At 44.3% G+C, this 19,152-nt stretch overlaps 1 protein-coding gene across 1 annotated transcript in view; it reads right to left on the bottom strand.

Moving 5' to 3' along the window:
- Positions 1-1,933: 1,933 nt before the first annotated feature.
- nhsb (Nance-Horan syndrome b (congenital cataracts and dental anomalies)) overlaps positions 1,934-19,152 on the bottom strand; it is a 59,295-nt gene continuing 42,076 nt past the window's right edge. Inside the window, exons 2-12 of the mRNA XM_037690234.1 lie at positions 18,428-18,580; positions 18,215-18,348; positions 13,880-13,927; positions 13,680-13,724; positions 12,796-12,840; positions 11,622-11,811; positions 11,316-11,447; positions 11,058-11,210; positions 5,334-8,522; positions 5,059-5,182; positions 1,934-3,421 (exon numbers count right to left, since the gene is read on the bottom strand). Coding sequence (XP_037546162.1) covers positions 2,788-3,421; positions 5,059-5,182; positions 5,334-8,522; positions 11,058-11,210; positions 11,316-11,447; positions 11,622-11,811; positions 12,796-12,840; positions 13,680-13,724; positions 13,880-13,927; positions 18,215-18,348; positions 18,428-18,580 — 4,847 coding nt within the window. The 3' untranslated portion in view covers positions 1,934-2,787. The remainder of the gene's footprint in view (positions 3,422-5,058; positions 5,183-5,333; positions 8,523-11,057; positions 11,211-11,315; positions 11,448-11,621; positions 11,812-12,795; positions 12,841-13,679; positions 13,725-13,879; positions 13,928-18,214; positions 18,349-18,427; positions 18,581-19,152) is intronic.

The following is a 19,152-nucleotide window of genomic DNA, read 5'->3' as shown; positions in this document are numbered from 1 at the left end:
TCTATCTATCTATCTATCTATCTATCTATCTATCTATCTATCTATCTGTCTATCTGTCTATCTGTCTATCTGTCTGTCTATCTAGTTATCTATCAGTTTTCTGATTTTTGAGGTATTCACAGAATACAGTGAGTGGTTTTAAATGAAGTCTGGTCTCTGAACATAAAAAGTGTTTTCCGTTCGTTGTGCTCGACAGGTGACAGTTCAAGCTTCCCACTGGTGATTTATTGAACCGAGACTTTAAAGTCTGCATGTCCTTTTCACACTTTTAGCTGTTTGTTGCACGTTGTACTTTTGCCCTCTTGTCTCCTCTCTCTGAGATTCGGTGATCAATGAGGTTTGCAGGATAATTCAGGACGGTACGCACCAGTCGATGGTTTGAGCTGTCACCTGTCAGATGCTACTGGGTCAGTGCAAACGAAGGAGAGGCAACAAGGAGGGCAGAACAGTCCACTGCTATAAAAACTGTTAGTGATGCTGTCAGTGATACCTGTTCTTTGCTACACTCAGATTGATTCCCATAAGTCATTTCTATACACGTAAGAGGATTTAAACTCAGTACAAATATACAGATAAATTTCATCATAAGATATATGTTTGTTTTTTATTCCTTTGAATCACGAATCGGGAGGTTGTTTTTGGGAAACGGTAACAAACTAACCTCCAGTTAAACCGTTTGAAGACCTAAAGCATTTTACCATCTGCACTCGATGGCGTCTGTAAAATCTGCAGGAAGTCGAAACAGCAACTCCTGCCATTGATGGGAACAGATTTAAAGCTTGGCTTTGAACATCTGCAGTCAGGCTTACTCATCCTGGGCACAAACATCAGATTAATTTCTGTCTTTTAATGATTCATTTGAAATGTTCTTCTTCCAGGGTGGAATGATGATTAAACTCAACTTCAGTGATTTTTAAAAACAAGCTTGACTATATTGTGGGTTTTCTTTGATCCACACGGTCCATAATGCACTGAAATCTGTTAACAAGTGGTGTTCCATCTATTAACTTCCTGTTAGTGATCATGATTAACTGCAGCTGGTAGTTTCTCTTTGCCTGCAAAAAAAAAAAAAAAATCTGTTTGACAGCACTGATAGGATTGACCACCACTTGGAAGAATTTACTCAAGTTGGGGAAGTTTTTTTTTTTTTACACATTTCTAAACCACTTCTGATTCCAAAATCATTGTACCAAACAACAGTTGGTTTTGTCAGAATTTAGAGAAAGTTGGGAAGAAGACTTAAACTGCCCCACTCAGATAGAAAGACACTGGTTCAGATGTTCAGGAACCACCCAGGCTCAAACCTGCCATGGACTGGAACCTGCTGGAACACCAGAGTCCCTGTCCACAAAGAAGACAGCTTTACATCACCATGAACTGAGAGAGAACCAAGTAAGAATCCCCAAAACCTTCAAGCTGGACTGAAACCTGCAGCTGTCCACATGGACATGACATCTGTCTTCTGGAGAAAAGTTTAATGGTCGGATAAGATAAAGATGGAGCTGTTCAGACAAAAACGAGGGAAGGGTCAAGGTGAGGCTTTCAGACCTGAGAACATTGAATCAACTGTCAAGCATGGAGACACTGGTTTGGGGACATTTAACCAAATTGGGGGGTGGATATCATTGAAGCTGTATAATCATTCCACCATGGAAAAAGATCGGTTCCGTGAAATCCTCAAAAGACCAAAATAGAATGCAACATTCATGCTCCTAATGAGTGAATCAAACCTCTGTTATGAAGTGATTTAGTTCTCTTCAGTTCCATTTTTCTGGACAGGGACCTCTAAACGTTCTCCTTCCAACCACATCTGTGACAGAAAGGCTGCTTGTTCGACTAACGGGGGAGCACATGCTCCTTTATCCTCGACACTCAAGTTGAAGACAAATTAGATAAATGGTGATGTGGTATAAAAGCAAATCAATTCATCTGCAATGGTTCATTTTTGCTATAATACATAAGAACAACAAAATGTTGACAGAAACCAGGATCCAGGGGATTTTTCCACAAATGCCATGCAACATGTTGAAGTCTTATAACTTTCTGAGGCGCAGTTTTACAAAAATACATGCATCATTTTTGTTTATTTTTTTTTTAGGTATCATTTTTGTTGACAAATATAAGATTGGCTTTGTGTAATATACTCTGTAGTTGGTCTGCAGATGAAAATATAGTAGATAAATTGGTGCTGAGAATGTTGGTAGTAACATCAAGCAGACGACTTGTTGGCAGGAATACTGAGTATAAACTCTAGGAAGTCTGTTCGTTGTGTTGGGCACCTTTTATTTAAAAGAATAATTCTGAAAAATAAATTAAAGAGAAATGAGTTCCCATGTGACACTTTCACACCCACACTATTCCAAACACAAAAAGTGGAAATATTAGTGAGTTTTGTGTGTGTGTTTTCATGCACACACACATTGTCTTCAATCCACACAATATATTCTGCTATTTTCCAAATATTTGGGACAGGTTTTTTTTTGTTAGTTTTTTTTTGTTGTTTTGTTGAAAAAAGGCAGTTCAATCAAAATAGGTCTTGCAGTTTTAAATAAGAGAGCTATTCCATAAAGTATTCAAATACGTCTTTAAGATTTCACGATCGTCCCTTTTTTTGAACTTTACTTTCTCACAAGTCTTCCACCCTTAGAATAGTGTAAATGGAACTGGGTGCATTTCAGCAACAGTCATTTTTAAATGATCTTTTTAAGTCAAAAGAATCCAACTATTACACAGGTTAGAAAAGGAGAAAAGGCAGACCGCAACTAAGGACGGAGAAGAAACCTCATTTTATGACGATCTGTCATCGTGAGGGCTCCCGTCTGAGTTTTCTGTGTCCCCTTCAGAGATGGCTTGCATGGGCGCTGTATAGAGGCGGCTGCGCGTACTGTATCGACTGCTGTTGGCAACTGGAGGGATCCGAGAGCGTCCTTGTCGAGATGCGGCTGACATGGGCAGGGTTTTGGGGATGAAACTCTCAGAGTTGGCTCTGGGGAAAAGGCCTGGTATTTGGATTGGGTCAGGGCCAGAAAAGGTGGGCTCTTGAAGTGTAGATGACGACTCTTCGGCTTGTCTGAAGGGCCCTTCCTGAAGAGAATCTCCCGGTGTTTTGGGTGTGATGGGGCTCTTCAGGATCTCTGTGGCTGACATACGGTAGCTAGAATCAGACCGACTGCCTTTTTTCAGCAAAAGAAGTTTAAACTCCTCGTTGGACGTGCTGGATTTTTTAGCGCTGCGATAAATTGGCACGGGGGCTCGTTGGGACCCAACAGCATTGGCTATAGTAGCTGGAAAGTTAAGAGGAGGGGCTGGAGGGACCACGCCGATGGGGGCGCTGCTGGTTGTTACTGGTGCAGTAGGACAAAGACGAGACTTCACGTTTAGGTCTCCTGAATCTTTACGGCCTAGGACTTTTCTCTTGGACCTGAATGGAGAAATCAGTAGATTTAACCGATACATAAACACTTTGATCTCTCAAAATCTGCAAGTAACCGGATCATATCTATCATATGACAAAAGCAATTCCTGAACCTTTCAGGTGCAGACAAACAGTGCCTTGAAAACAAAATATTTAATTTGTCCACATTTGATCTTGTTCCAATCACAGGCTTCAAAGGATTTTACTGGGATTTAGCATGATAGACCACAAAGTAGCACATAATTGTAAAGTAAAATGATTCAATAAAATAAAATAAAAAACAAAAATTTGAAAAATGTGGCTTATTTTTGCATATCCCCTTTACTCTGATACTTTACTAAAATTCTAAATGCCATCAGATAACTAGTAAACAGAGTCCATCTGTGTTGGACTTCATCTTTATTTAAATCCATTTGTTCTGGGAAGGTCTCATAGGTTTAACATTAGTGGTCAAACGGCATCATGAAGACCAAGGCGGACGGGTCAGAGATAAACTTGATAAGTTTTAAGCAGGGTTAGGTTATAAAACAGTATGCTAAGCTTTGAATATCTTACAGAGTAATCTTCAATCCACCATATGAACATGCAAAGAGTGTGGCACAACTGCAAACCTACAAAGACATGGCTATCCACCTAAATTCACAGGCCAGGCAAAAAGAGCATTAATCCAAAAAGTGTGAGGAAGTTGCAGCGATGCACAGCTCAGGTGGGACAATCTGTCAACAGGACAACTGTTGTGCACTCTACACATCTGACCTTTATGGAAGAGTTGCAAGAAGAAACTGGAACAAAAACCAGAAGTTCTGTTTGCCGCTTGACAAGCTACAGTATGTAGGGACACAGCAAACGTGAAAAAAGCTGCTCTGCACAGAGCAAATCTACATTAAACTGTTTGACCTAAATGCAAAAACACTTGGCATCAGAAAACTAACACCGCACATCAACCTGAACACACCATCCCCACTGTGAAACGTGGTGGTGGGAGCATCATATTGTGGGGATGCTTTTCTTCAGCAGGGACAGGTAAGCTGGTCAGTGGAGGTTCACTTTCCAGGAGATCAACAACCTGAAAGATCCAACCAGACCAACAATGGAATGGGTCAGACCAAAGCATATTTGTTTGTCAGAATGGCTCAGTCAACGTCCAGACCTAATTCCAACTGGAAATCTGTGGCAGGACTTAGAAACTGCTGTTTACAGATGCTTTCCAGTCCAATCTGACAGAGCTGTTTCACAAAAAAAAAGCAAAAATGTCAGTCTCTAGATGTACAAAGCTGGAAAAGACAAACCCCAAAGGACCTGCAGTAGCAAAAGCTGATTTTACAACACTTTAACTCAAAGGGGCTTTATGTAAATGCAAGTCACACTTTTTAGCCTTTAATTTGTAAAAACAACATATGTGTGTGTGTGTGTGTGTATATATTTTTTTTAATTCTTTTTTGGGGGGGTAGCACAAATGTTTTTTTCCCACTTCCTATGTTCTTGCTACCTTGTGTTGGTCACAAGTTCTTGGACATAAATTCTCAATAAAATATTGAATTTTGTGATTACAATATGAAAAAATGTGAAAAAGTTCAAGGGGTATAAACTATTTTTTTATTTACTGTAAATAGACTGACTAAACCACTCAAATTTTACAGTACCTGTGTATCATGGCAAACAGGTCCTCAGTTGTACGACTCTTGTTAGGTGATGTGATAATAATATCTTCATCCACTTTGGTATCATCCATCAGAGGGGAAAGTGAATTGTCACTAGGTGTGGAATCTGTGGCACACAACATCCCTATCACATGTCATCTGGTTGTCTGATCATTTAATACACGTCTTATGAAAAATCAATCTTCCCTTTTAAAATACCCTTCTAATTACACATCCTAGTCCAGGGATGGTGATTTTAATGTGGTTTGAAAGCTTACCTTTACTGAAGTAATCCTCAGTGTCTGGAGTGGTTGAGTCATCTTTGCTCTCCTGGGGTTGCTGATGCTGATGGGCACTTCTGGTAGCACCTGATATCACCTCTCTCTCTTCTTCCTGCATTTCTTGTCCCCATTTTCGTGTATCGCTGATTAGGTAAGGATGCGATGTCTCAGTTGTGTTACCAGGCACTTTAACTGGACTAGCCCATGACCCTGAGTTTGAGTGAGATCCCCCAGCAAATTCATATGCTGGGGGAGGAGGGTGGTCAGATCTCATACCGCCTCTAGAACACACAGCCTTCTGTGACTCTTTCACCTGCTCTTCCCCCTCCTCTTCATCATCTTCATCATCATCGTCGTCTTGAGAAAATGAGCGCTCTCCCAGAACCCTAAATTCGGAGTGTGCGTGAGTTGAATGACTGAGCCCTCTGAACTCTGCATGTGAGTGGATATGTGTGTGCAAATCCACAGGCGAAGGGTGGGGAGCTCGTGGCACTGGTCTGTGAAGGGGTGAACTGTCTTCAGAATGGTCCGATGTTGGGTCTATCCTGGTTCTAAAGGCAGTCATAGCCCAGAAGGTTCCCGGTCCATAGCGGTCCTGTCTTAGTAGCAGACTTTCATAGGATGGAGGTCCATCAGGGTGACGGCCAGGGGGTGGTGGTTGTGAGTGTTCGGGAGAAGAGGTGTGATCATGACATGGCGGTCTAGGTGGTGGCCTGCGAGGAGGGAGGGGCCTAGTGTTAACAGGTGGAGGAGCTAGTGTGGAATTACTGGGGAGACGTCTGGGTCTTGTTACTATTTCTGCTGCATTTGCTGTTTCGTGGCATGTTGTGAAAGTACTCTGTGAATCTGTAGATTGTTGGCTAACAGAATGTAGCTGTTCTAAACGAGGAGCAGATGGAGGTAATGTCACCAAATTTGAGCAGGGAACTGCTGAAGCAGAGCTTGAACTTGGTGGTGGGTTGCTGTTTGATGCCTCAGGGGGCACCATTTTTGTTCCAGTAGCTGAAACATTTGTAACTCTGTGTTTGCTGTGGTGAAGTGTGTGCATGTGGTATGTCCGATGGGATAACGTGTGTCTCACATAGCCACCGTGGAGAGCATTAAGATCAAGTTGAGAGGGTGGAGGTGGGAAATCATCTCTCTTGTTGCAAAAGGAAATGGAAGCTCCATCTCTGGGGAACTGCTGTAAGGAAGAGAGAGATGATTTCCTTTCTGGAACTTTAGGCTTTCTTTTACCAGTTGAAGGGGACAGGGGTCCTGGGAAGAATGCTGCTGAAGATGAGGGCAAAGTTGATGTTGGAGTTTCTGATTGGCTGGAATAGCCACTTGACGGTGAGGCTAGACCAGCCAGTTTTTCAGGGGACCCAAGCTTAAAATCTCCAGGTGGAAGAGGTGGACTGCTTGCCTTGGTCTCTATAATCTGGGCAATGGCCTGGGTTTGCATTTCTGTGGAGGAAGAAGAGCTGTCTGGTGACTTGACACACTCCATGACAGTGGTTCCTGTGGCTGTGCTTGAGTTGGACATTGACGTGTACTCACAATTGTTAGACTTCAATTCACTGTTGTGAAGCCATAGGTCTGCATAGTCTGACTGCACAGCACCTTCATCCTTAAACGAGTGTGTATCTGCAGAAGTGAAGGACATGGGCTCTACTATGTCCAAGGCTTCCCCCAGTCCCATGCCCCAACTACCCAAAGAATCTGCCACTAGACAAGAAGTCTGCAATGGTTCTGGAGCGCCTCCAATTTCTAGGTCTAGTTCTAGTTTCATATATGTGGAAGACGAGGTCAGTTCTTGCTCACTAACCATCTTTGGTTCATCCTTATCTGCTTGCGTGTCTGTTCCAATGTCAACACTGCTATTTGATTCCTTCAACGAGGACGTTCGTTTGGGTGGAAGAGGTTTGACTTTGGATTTCCTTAGGGAACGACAAGTCCTACCAAGGGTCATAGTGCCAGCTTTGATGTCAGCTAAACGCTGGGGGTAAACTCCATGAGATGATTTTATTGCCACAGTGCTGGAGTGAGCACAGTCAGGCCCTGGGTCTGCATAGTTACATTTGTATGCTGTGTAACTCTGATTACATGCATCAAAATTCCCAGAGGATGAGTAGAAACCTTCTGTATCAGATCGGTAATGAGGGCCAGACTCTTTTTCAGCATTGCTAGTTTTGTCATTGAAACATGTCTGGTCATCCAGGCCTTGTTTTGAGCTGTATTCTTGGATTAACTCATGGCTTTCATTCAAGTTTGGAGTGTGGTCAAGGTCTTGGTCCGGATCAAGCTGATCTTGGTCAGGTGGGTATGTCCACTCCCCTTCACTGGCCGTGCTGACTCCTGCATCATCCATCTGGTCTGTGGCTGAGGACGTAAACGAGCTTGACCTGTGGCCCTGGCTCTGGGGTCTGAGGTCAGAGGGGTACGAAGGGTCTAGCGAAAATCCTTCATCAGTGGCATTGGGTACAGTGTTCAATGACAGCTCTGAATCACAGTGGGACGAGCCTGTGAGGGGTGGAGAAGAGGGTGGAGGAATGGTTTCAGAAGTTTGTGAGGGGCAGGTGGAGCTAGAACCACTCCAGTTCCCACTTGATGACTGGTGGTCTTCCTTGTGGTCCACATGGCTGCCTAGAACTCCTGTTGTTGACACAGAATGAATAGGGCTGCTGAAAGTATCAGAACTGGAAGAGATCTCACAGCTGCCCATGTCAGCCTTGCGAGGTAAACGAGAACGGCCTCTCTCCATCCAGCTGTGCTCTGGACTCCCGCCTCCTCCACCTCCTCTGTCTCTTTCACCAGATCGCTGGAGTCTTTTCAGACTTCCAAGTTGCAGTGGCTCAGGAGCAGCTTGATCATCGGTGCTCTCTTCTTCATCCTTCATCAGCATCATCTTCATTCTTGGGCTTGGCCCTTGTGGAATGAAGTCCTCTGCTTCATAAGGTGACAGCTCTTCATCATCGTCATCATCATCATAATTGTCATCATCATCATCCTCGTCACTGTCCATCAGACGCCCACCTTCTCGTGGAAGGCTGCGTGAGCGCAATCGCCCGCCGTGCGCTGATGCCATGGTGTACGTTGAGTCTGACTGATCACCCAGGGAGGAAATGTTGCCCGTTGAATGGGACAAAGAGGCAGGGATTCCCTGATGGCTGCGCTGAGCTCTAATCCGCCTCCTGGAAGGAGCAGCTATAAAAGTAAAGAGAAAAGTGAATTAAGGGAAACACTCATCATTTAAAATGGAAGGAGCATTCATTAAAGGAATGCAAATCGCACACTGTCTTACAAAAATTTTCAATGAAGTTACTGTGACCTGTAAAATGCTCAGTATCAGTTGAAATTGACTCTAAGCTACGTCAAAACCAAAGTTTAGCTTAATAATCTGTAAAATTGACTTTGTTACATCCATTCTTGTGTTTGTTAAGGTTGGTTGGTTGTGGCTGTTGTCTTTAAATTGGGTTGACTCTGATAGATGATCAGTTTTAGATGTACAACCAATAATTTCTTTGAGAGTTTCATGAATGGTCAGGAAAATATTTTGCAAACAGACAGACAAACAACCACATGCACACAGACAAGCTTGAGGATAATGGTACACTGGCAGGTTTCAGATGTTTCTATTCAAAAACATCACAACCATTTATCTAAGATAATAAGTAATGATTTTAACATTAACCTACAAGTCTCTACAGCAAAAATCCCTTGTTGTTCTGGTCTATATATCATAGGGCCTTTTTCCACGGGCTATTCTCAGCCCTGTAGGAGTTGTGCTTTCCCTGGTCTGTCTCCCTCTAGTGTTTTATATTTGTCTTCTCCCCCTCTGATGTCTGCACCTGTGATGTTTCACAGGTGTTCTGTGTTAGTCTCGTTAGTGTGTGTATTTAAGTCTGTTTGCCTGCGTCCCTCATTGTCTGGTCATTGTGTCACTGTGATGCCTGTCCTGCTCCTCGTGTCCTGTGTCCTGTTCCATGATTTATGTAAGTCTGCTGCCCCGTCAGCCATCTTTATTTTGGAAATAATAAATTATTTATTTTATATTCCCTGAGTCCTGCCTGTCTACCTTCACCAATGGGTCTCCTGCCTAGAAATCATCACAAGCCCTACTCGGGTTGACTCGGCATAGCTTCAGAGTCTCTCTATTGGCTGATTCCACCAGCTTCTAGCTCGGGTTTAGGAACTTCTTGGTCCGAGTCGAGGTGATGATTTGACATTAGCATACTGCATGGCATTGAATGGCAAGAGAGAGCTCAGTCTCCTTTACAAAAAGCCAACCCCATGTCACTATAAAGATGTGTAAATGTGTCTGTGCTTGTTGGCTGACAGCAGAATAAAGACAGAGCTGGAACGAATGGACTCGCGTTATGGGCTCAGACCGGCAGAGGGAAGATGACTTTGACTCGGCTACAGCATCTCTGGAAACCGTAGCAGAGGATGGTGAGTGTTTTGTATTTATTTCACTTTTTTACACATTGCTGTGTTTTGGGTTTTTTTTTTTTTGCCTTGGATAGAAAATAAAATAGTGGAAGTTTTAGTGCGGCTATGCTATGATGCTCCTTCTCTCATCGAGGCGGCAGTCTTAATTTGAACCGGATCTTGCCAGAACATCCATCCATCCATCCATCCATTAATTATCTTTACCCGCTTAATCCATTTTGGGTCACGGGGGTCGCTGGTGCCCATGTCCAGCAATCACTGTGCGAGGGGCGGGGTACACCCTGGATGGGTCGCAAGTCCATCACAGGGCCACATAGAGACAAACGAGACAAACAAACATTCACTCTCTCACTCACACCTAGGGACAATTTAGAGTTGCCAATCAGCCTAACATGCATGTTTTTGGTCTGTGGGAGGAAACCGGAGCACCCGGAGAAAACCCACGCATGCACGGAGAGAACATGCAAACTCCACCCAGAAAGGCCCCTGGACCGGGGTTTGAACCAAGGACCTGCTCGCTGAGAGGCAGCAGCTCTACCAGTTGCGCCACTGTGCTGCCTCTTGCCAGAACAATATCTGGGAATTCTCTTATTTTGTCAGGGTGTGTTCCGGCAACTGTTTGATTGGATCTGGCAACTCTCAGGCTTACTAATAATAAAGTTATGAACAAATATGACTGCCTTATCGTTTTGGGAGCCATGCTTGAACCGTGTTTCTCCCCTCTGCTGCTGAGATGATAAATAAATAACTCCGACACCTCCTCAGCTGTTTTTTTTTTTTCTTTCTTTTTGACGCCCTGGATGCTTGTCACCCACAGCATGCATGCAACAAAGAGTATAGACTCAAAGCGAGAGTGATACCTGCCCCTCTTTTTGTCTTTCGCGTTAATAAAATGTTTTAGTTTTATGAATGAATTTGTCAAAGCAGTTTTCATGTTTTTTTTGTTTGTTTTTTTTGTAAATACAGAAGTAATGTTTAATAAATGCTAGGACTCAATTCTTTACTAACAATATATATTTTATGTCATTAAGCAACTTGTCAGGTTCTTGTCTTGTGAGCATGCATATTCCCCAGGACACCCCACCCCCCCAGCCGATCTGCTCACTATTTTTCGTTTCAGCGTCCATCGGTTTACAAATGAAACCCTGCAAAGTGGCACTGAAGTTATATCAAACCTGCTGAGACCATGTAGGCACGAGTGGAGTCAAAACGAGTCATAATGAGACGATAGCAAAACAACTATAGTGTGACACTGAAACAAACTTCCTACACTTTGTTGAGTAAACTCACATGCTATAAGGAAATCATCTGTCTGGCAGCCAGAGTCTCGGGTGTGATGGAGACGACCACTGATGGAGACGTCCTCCTGACACAGAGACAGTTGGTGTGCATGGGCATGGATGATCACTGTCCGCTCCCTTGCTACTGGTGATTCATCCGAGTCTGAAGGCAACATGTAAAACATCTTCAGTTGGTGAAAAGTACTAGTTAATATGATTCTTTTCTTTTAACCATGATCCCGTGCACAACTACAATTACTGAACCTACCCATGTCATGCTGCACTCGTTTGGGTATTCCTGTGATGGTCTTCCTCCTCCTCAGCTTCCTCCGCCTCTGAAGGACTGACTGGGAGTGAACCAGAGAGCAACGAGCACTGGCCTCGCGGTCGAACCCGACTCCTGCATTAACGACAGAACCTGATAAACATATAAAACTCAAAGTGGAACAGAGTATGTGGTAGCACCGGAACAATACATATTATTATATATATTAAAAATACTCCTTTTTTTCATGCTTTATTTATCAGTGGAAGTCGGTCTAAACACATTTCTTGCGTTTCTTTTTTAGTTTACCTGTAACATTAATGGGAATGATGCACGAGGAGATGGCGTTAGAATCATCCGATATCTGATCTGAAGGCGGGATGTTTTCCTTGGACCAGTTTGTTTGTTTGTCCTGGGTTGGGGGGGCACTGTGGACCGAGTCCTTGGCTTTTTGGCCTCCCAACACCTCGGGCATTTCACCTTCCTCTGTAGAGGTACCCTGCAGGAAACAGTGTTTGAACATATTTGCTGATACAGCCTCACAGTTTTAGTTGGATCAAGTTAGGCTAAAGAACATTTTTACGTGGGTAATGTGTACCATGACCTAAGACACACAACAACACAATACAACCAAGAAATAAACATAAAAGGAATTAATACATAAAAAAAAAAATTTGCAACAAAACAAATTGATACCTTTCTATTCCATGGAATGAAGATGCAACCTTCAATAGTGTCAAGTGAGTAAAAGCACTCAAACTATGAACAAAAACAAAAATTAAATTTAAAAACACTGATGATGCGTCATGAATCATCTAAAGCCTGTATCTCACTTGGCGAGTGACTGGAGACACAAATTTTCCACCTGGATTCATCTGAATTTGTAGTTCTGACACATTTGTGAACGTGCAAATTAATAAATTGTGACACTCCTGCAGAAGACACACAAGTTTACTTGTCAGGATTTAATCACAAATTGACCTAATTATCACTCAGTTTGATCACAACTTATTCTGCTCTTGTTTTGTCTCAAGTCAGTCACAATTTGGTTTGAAAGGCCGACAACCCCTTCAGAAGTTGTCAAATTTTTTCACTTTTTCTGACTAAAACTAAACAGAGTGATTCCAGATGTCGACGCTTTGACCATTTTCAGACAAAAGTGTCACAATTTTTTTTGACAAAAGTTCCTGCGACACTAGAGAGGCCCTGTTGAGAACCCTGGAGAATATGTTTGTCGCCAACAGTCTCCTCCTGGTGAGATACTGACTTTAAACAAGGAGTAGTTGCAAATAAAAGAATCAAAAGAAGGTTCAAATGTAAATGATGGATCAGTAAGTCTTTGCATTTTTCATGATCTTATAAGAAGCTTGAACCACAGCTATTGAAAAACTCTTCCCTTTACAGTTTTTGAAGACGTATACTTAAAAAACATGTTCTGATAAAATATTAAAGGGAAGCAGACTTGATGTTGTAGAGCGCAAACCTTTCTTTGGATTGTTTGACTGTCTGCCTCTCTGGCTGGCCTCTCCTGTGGGTGAGAGAAACAACCACATCAGGTGTTATTTTACAAATATGAGGCTAGGCCTGTCACGATAAACAATCAATTAATCGCACGATAAATGAAAATTATCAACCTCATTTTCATTTATCGGCTTTATTGTTTCTTCGTGTCTTTGTCTTTCTACTGAAGACAATGGATGAAAAAAGGCTAAATTCCGGTATTCTTCACTGACCTCTCCCTTTCTCTTTTAAATCCATTACGACCGTCTAAAATCACGTTTTTGGATCATTAAAAGTAGCTAAGCTGAGAAGCTAAGCTACAAGCTAAGCTAACAGGCCGACCTCAGGGGGGGAAAACCTCCGTCTTGTCGAAGCTCCAAAATTCACGGTTGAAACCCGTGCCTTTGTGTAAAAAGTTGCTTTGCTCTGCAAAAAGAAGCTGAGAACTTTACTGATTTTTTATTAAAAGCTTTGTGAGAAAAATGTTTTGCTAAAGATCTCAAACCACACCGAGCATCCGCCATTTTGAGAACCGAAGAGAGGAAGAAGAGACTGCCCATGTAACGTCAAGGGGCCCCCCTCCCATTTTCTTAAAGAGACACATTGCTCGCTCCCTCACTATCCATCCTTCGGTTCAAACTGTCTTATACTGCCACCCAGTGGTCAATAAAAGGTTCTACATGCAAAACAAATTAACAAACATTTCTTCTTAAATTTGACAATAATTACTAATTATTGTCAAATTTCAAACAATGTTATCGTTTATTGCAATAATTTCTGAGACAATTAATCGCCCAGCAAAATTTGATATCATGACAGGCCTACATGAGGCTAAATGAATTAAATTAATCTGTGAACTTTGTTTACCTTTTTCTCCGTAGTCTGAATCTCTGTTTCTCTCACAGGCCTCTCCTTCAACAGGAAATAAATTAAACTTAGTGTCACTTAAACAAGTTCCGATACAACCACACTCTGAACGACGTAAATGTTTACTAGAATCTAATAAAGTGTCGTAGTACTAATATTTAGGTTGATGATATGTTAACTCAGGGACAAAAACACATTACCTTCCTGGGTTGGTAGTCCTGCTCCCGCTCCCGCTCTACTCTCTCCTGCTGCAGGACAACGTTAGAATAAGATCGGAAAAGAACATTTTGGATGTGTGCGAGAGCAAAAACACGAATCTCTAAAAACTGGTTCAGACGTGAAAAAAAAAGACAGTTCAGCCTCAATCAGGACTCAGGTTTGAGGCCAAACTAAACCTGATCTGGACCTCAGCAGGTTCTAAAGTGATCCAAATCTGACCTCAGAAACAAAAACTGGTTCCACTGAGTCATTATTTATTAAACAGAAAATGGTTCTAGGTCTTGACCCAACAAAACCTCCTCCAGCAGCAGAACCCTCAGTGGTTCTCTGTAGGACTTCATCAGTCTCTCTCATGGTTCTGGAGGAGTTTTGGTCCACTCTTCAGCTCTCTGAAGGTCCACCACAGTGTTTCAGTCAGGTTGAGGTTCTGGACTCTGACTGGACCGTTGCAGCACATTGGTTCTGTTCTTTCTGACCCGTTCTATTGTAGATTAGCGGCTTTGTTTGGGATCATGGTTCTATGGGACCCAGTTTGGTCCAAGCTTCAGCTGTTGGACAGATGGACCCACATCAGACTCCAGAACTCTACAGAGGAGTTCTTGGTCCATTCACTGACTGACAGAAGCCCAAACCTTCAGCCCTCCTCCACCGTGCTGACAGCTGGGAGGAGCTGATTGCTGCAGTGCATTCTGGGTAAGCATCTGTCCTCTGCTCTGGTTCTGGTCCAGAAGTCTTGTGGTTCTTTCAGATGAAACTTTCCAAACTTAAGTCAAGCTGCCATGTTATTAGAGTAAAGAAGCCATGACCTTTGACCTTCTGATTGAGGCCTGTAGAGTCACTGCACGCCTTCAGGGTGAATCAGCTGTCTGAAATGTTTTCCACTTGTGAATAATCTTTCTGTCTATGAAATGACGGACTCCAAATGAGAGTTGCCCCTTCCCAGATTGACTTGCAGCAGCAGCTGCTTCTGTGAGGTCACTGCTGATATCTTTCTGCCTTGGCATTGTGTTAACACACACTTGGATGCTCCAGATTAGAGGTGGTCCCACTGATGAGGATCATTCGATCAGCAGCTCCTGATCCTGAACCTCTGAGATCCTGTGGGAGCAGTTTTTCACTCTCAGCTTTAAGGTTTTATTTTTGTTGAATAAATAACGACTCTGGAATCTATTGTGTGTTTCTGTTTACTTGAGGTTAGATTTAAATAATTTTTTAAGCTTGTTCAGACCAGATCAGGTTCATTAATCCTAAAATCTCTATGTTTTTGGCCATCTTCCTGCTAAATCCAGTCCAATATTTTCCAGGAACTGCCTCCTGATTGTCATGGATCATGGATTGTCCATAACGAACACTATGTTCACTCTCGACCTTGACCTCTCTAAGTGGCTTTAAGAATCTGTTGGACTCCTGGCAGGGACCAATGCAGACATGTTCCTGTTTTTAGTTTTATACATTTGTCTTGGAATCTAGCTGTTTTTTTTTTGTTTTGTTACCTTTTTCCTTTTAGCCATCCTATTTGTAAAAAAAAAAAAAAAAAAAAAACTGTAGTATGAGTTTTTTTAACTGCTTATTTTTTTTGCTGTTGTCCATTGTTGTCATCTTTCTTTGTTGAAATCAGGTCTCTCTTGTAAATGAGTCCTCGAGGCTCAATGGGATTTACCTGTATAAATAAAGGTTGATTGATGTTCAAGCATAAGGGTGTCCATATGTGCTCTTGGCACCAGGACACCCTATGCCGCAGTTCGATGATCGACTTTGTCGTCGTCTCATCTGATCTGCAGCCACGTGTCTTGGACACTCGGGTGAAGAGAGGGGCGGAGCTGTCCACTGATCACTACCTGGTGGTAAGTTGGCTCCGATGGTGGGGGAGGATGCCGGTCAGACCTGGCAGGCCCAAACGTATTGTGAGGGTTTGCTGGGAACGTCTGTCAGACTCCTGTGAGACGGAGCTTTAACTCCCACCTCCAGGAGAACTTCGAACATGTTCCGGGGAGGTAGGGGACATTGAGTTGCAAGGTTGTCGGTGCCTGTCGCGGCGTCAACCCTCGAACCCGGTGGTGGACACCGGCGGTGAAGGATGCTGTCAGGCTGAAGAAGGAGTCCTATTGGGCCTTTTTGGCCTGTGGGACCCCGGAAGCAGCTGATGGGTACCGGCAGTCCAAGCGACATGCGACTCGGGTGGTTGCTGAGGCAAAAACTCGGGCATGGGAGGAGTTCGGAGAGGCCATGGAGAATGACTTCCGCACGGCTTTGAGGCGATTCTAGTCCACCATCCGGCGTCTCGGGGGGAGAAAGCGGTACACCAGCAACACCGTTTATAGTGGGGGTGGTGTGCTGCTGATCTCAACTCGGGATGTTGTGGGTCGGTGGGCAGAATACTTTGAAGACCTGCTCAATCCCACCGGCACATCTTCCACTGATGAAGCAAAGCCTGGGGACTCTGGGTTGGGACCTCCAATCTCTGGTGCTGAGGTCACTGAGGTGGTTAAAACGCTCCTCGGTGGCAGGGCCCCAGGGGTGGATGAGATTCGCCCGGAGTTCCTTAAGGCTCTGGATGCTGTAGGGTTACGTTGGCTTACGCGACTCTGCAATATTGCGTGGACATCGGGGGAAGTTCCCCTGGATTGGCAGACTGGGGTGGTGGTCCCCCAATTCATAAAGGAGGGCCGTAGAGTGTGTTCCAACTAAAGTGGGATCACGCTCTTAAGCCTCCCTGGTAAGGTCTATTCGGGGGTTCTGGAGAGGAGTGTCCATCGGCTAGTTGAACCTCGGATTTAGGAGGAGCAGTGCGGTTTTCATTCTGATTGTGGAACACTGGAGCAGCTCTACACTCTTAGCAGGGTCCTGGAGGGTGTGTGGGAGTTTGCCCAACCGGTCTACATGTGCTTTGTGGACTTGGAGAAGGCGTTCGACCGCATCCCTTGGGGAACCCTGTGGGGGGTACTCTGGGAGTATGGGGTACCAGGCCCTTTGATACGGGCTGTTAGGTCCCTGTATGACCGGTGTCAGAGCCTGGTCCGCATTGCCGGCAGTAAGTCGGGCTCGTTCCCAGTGAGAGTTGGACTCCGCCAAGGTTGCCCTTTTTCACCGATTCTGTTCATAACTTTTATGGACAGAATTTCTAGGCACAGCCAAGGTGTTGAGGGGATCCATTTTGGTGGCCTTAGGATCGTGTCTCTGCTTTTTGCAGATGATGTGGTCCTATTGGCTTCATCAAATTTTGAGCTTCAGCTTTTGCGGAGCTGGTCGCAGCTGAGTGCGACACAGCCGATATGAAGATCAGTTCCTCCAAATCCGAGGCCATGGTCTTGAGCTGAAAAAAGGTACAGTGCCCTCTCCGGGTCAGGTAGGAGGTCCTGCCCCAAGTGGAGGAGTTCAAGTATCTTGGGGTCTTGTTCACGAATAAGGGAAAAATGGAGCGTGAGATCGATAGGCAGATAGGTGCAGCGTCTGCAGTGAAGCGGACGCTGTACAGGTCTGTCGTGGTGAAGAGAGAGCTGAGTCAAAAGGCAAAGCTCTCAATTTACCGATCAATCTATGTTCCTACCCTCATCTATGGACACGAGCTTTGGGTTGTGACCGAAAGAATGAGATCTTGGATACAAGCAGCTGAAATGAGACACCGCAGGGTGTCTGGGCTCTCCCTTAGAGATAGGGTGAGAAGCTCGATCATTTGGGGAGTGGTGGCGCAGAGGTTAGAGAGGTGGGCCTGTGATCCGAAGATCACCGGTTCATGCCCCGTCCCCGACAACATCAAAATTGTGGGTGGGGTAGGTGAAGCACCCACACTTGCCCCCACCCTCATTCGCCCCACTCTGGGCCCATGAGCAAGGCCCTTAACCCCCCATCTGCTCCCTAAACAGGTCTCTCTTGAAAATGAGTTCTTGTGGCTCAATGAGACTACCTGTATAAATAAAGGGTAAATGAAAAAAAAAAAATCCGGGAGGGACTCAGAGTAGAGCCGCTGATTCTCCACGTCAAGAGGAGCCAGTTTAGGTGACTCAGGCATCTGGTTAGGATGCCTCCTGGACGTCTCCCTGGTGAGGTGTTACGGACACGTCCCACCGGGAGGAGACCCAGAAGAAAACCTAGGACACGCTGGAGGGACTATGTTTCTTGGCTGTCCTGGGAACGCCTCGGGATTTCCCCGGAGGAGCTGGCCCAGGTGGCTGGGGAGAGGGAAGTCTGGGCCTCCCTACTTAAGCTGCTACCCCCATGACCCGACCCCGGATAAGCGGAAGAAAATGGATTGATGGATGGATGCCTCCTGATTGATGGTTTATATCATATATTGCTTCACAGACGTTGAGTTTTACCGCTCGTGCCAGGCGACTCCTCTGCTGCCGGCGGATGGTGTGCGGTGAGGGAAAGGTGGGCATGGGTGGTGCCACCGAGATGGAAATGGTCACCCTGTTTCTCTCCCGACTTGAGGAACGCTGCTGCTGTTCATCTGTGCGCCCCAGAAACACCCCGTTAAAACGTGCACTCTGTGTGATTAGTACAATAAAAAACAGCCAGCAGCCGCTCACCTCGGTGCAGAGCTCGGAGGCTGAGCTGGGCGTTCCTGTGCAGCTCCTCCAGACACGGCGCTCGGGTGCAGGGATGAAAAACATTGTGCTGCTGATGCCATGGAGCCTGATAGTGAGCCGACAACTTGCTCTCAACATCCAAGTTCGACACCGCTAAAAGACGGGGCACAGGGAAAAGAATGTATTAAAGCAAATATTTCTACATCTTTTACTTTAACAATCATCACCAGATACACGAGATAACCATGACTCGGTATTTGTATATGAGCGTGCACATGTCTGTGGGTTCTCAGTCAGCAACTCGAGGCTTAATGAGGTAAATAAGACAAATCACTGACTTCAGCCATGTTGCATATATAGGACCTGAAAATATTCTGCCGATCTAGGAACACATCACATGTTGGCATGGACTCTGACTCTCATATCAGTTGATAATTACAAACTAACCTCAAATATATCTTCAGCCTTAAGAAGGAAACAAGATACAGGCTCCAAAATGATGCTCCTGGAGCAACAAAAATACTAAAAATGTGAGTTGAATGAAAAAGAAACAGCTGGAGGAACGTTTTTAACTAATAGGGTTAATGTGCAATGGGTCAGTAAGCAGACTGGGTATAAAAACTACAGAAGTCCCTCGTTCATCACGGGATCCGTACCCTGAAGTCCTACGATAAGTGAAAAACCACAAAGTAGGAATAGCTGTACAAGTAGTAAGTAGTACTTTA

The sequence above is a fragment of the Nematolebias whitei genome, chromosome 2 (assembly GCF_014905685.2).
Source record: "Nematolebias whitei isolate Nwh7 chromosome 2, NemWhi1, whole genome shotgun sequence".
Lineage (NCBI taxonomy): Eukaryota > Metazoa > Chordata > Actinopteri > Cyprinodontiformes > Rivulidae > Nematolebias > Nematolebias whitei.
The sequence above is the reverse complement of the archived record's forward strand: the minus strand, read 5'-3'. Positions and strand labels throughout refer to the sequence as shown.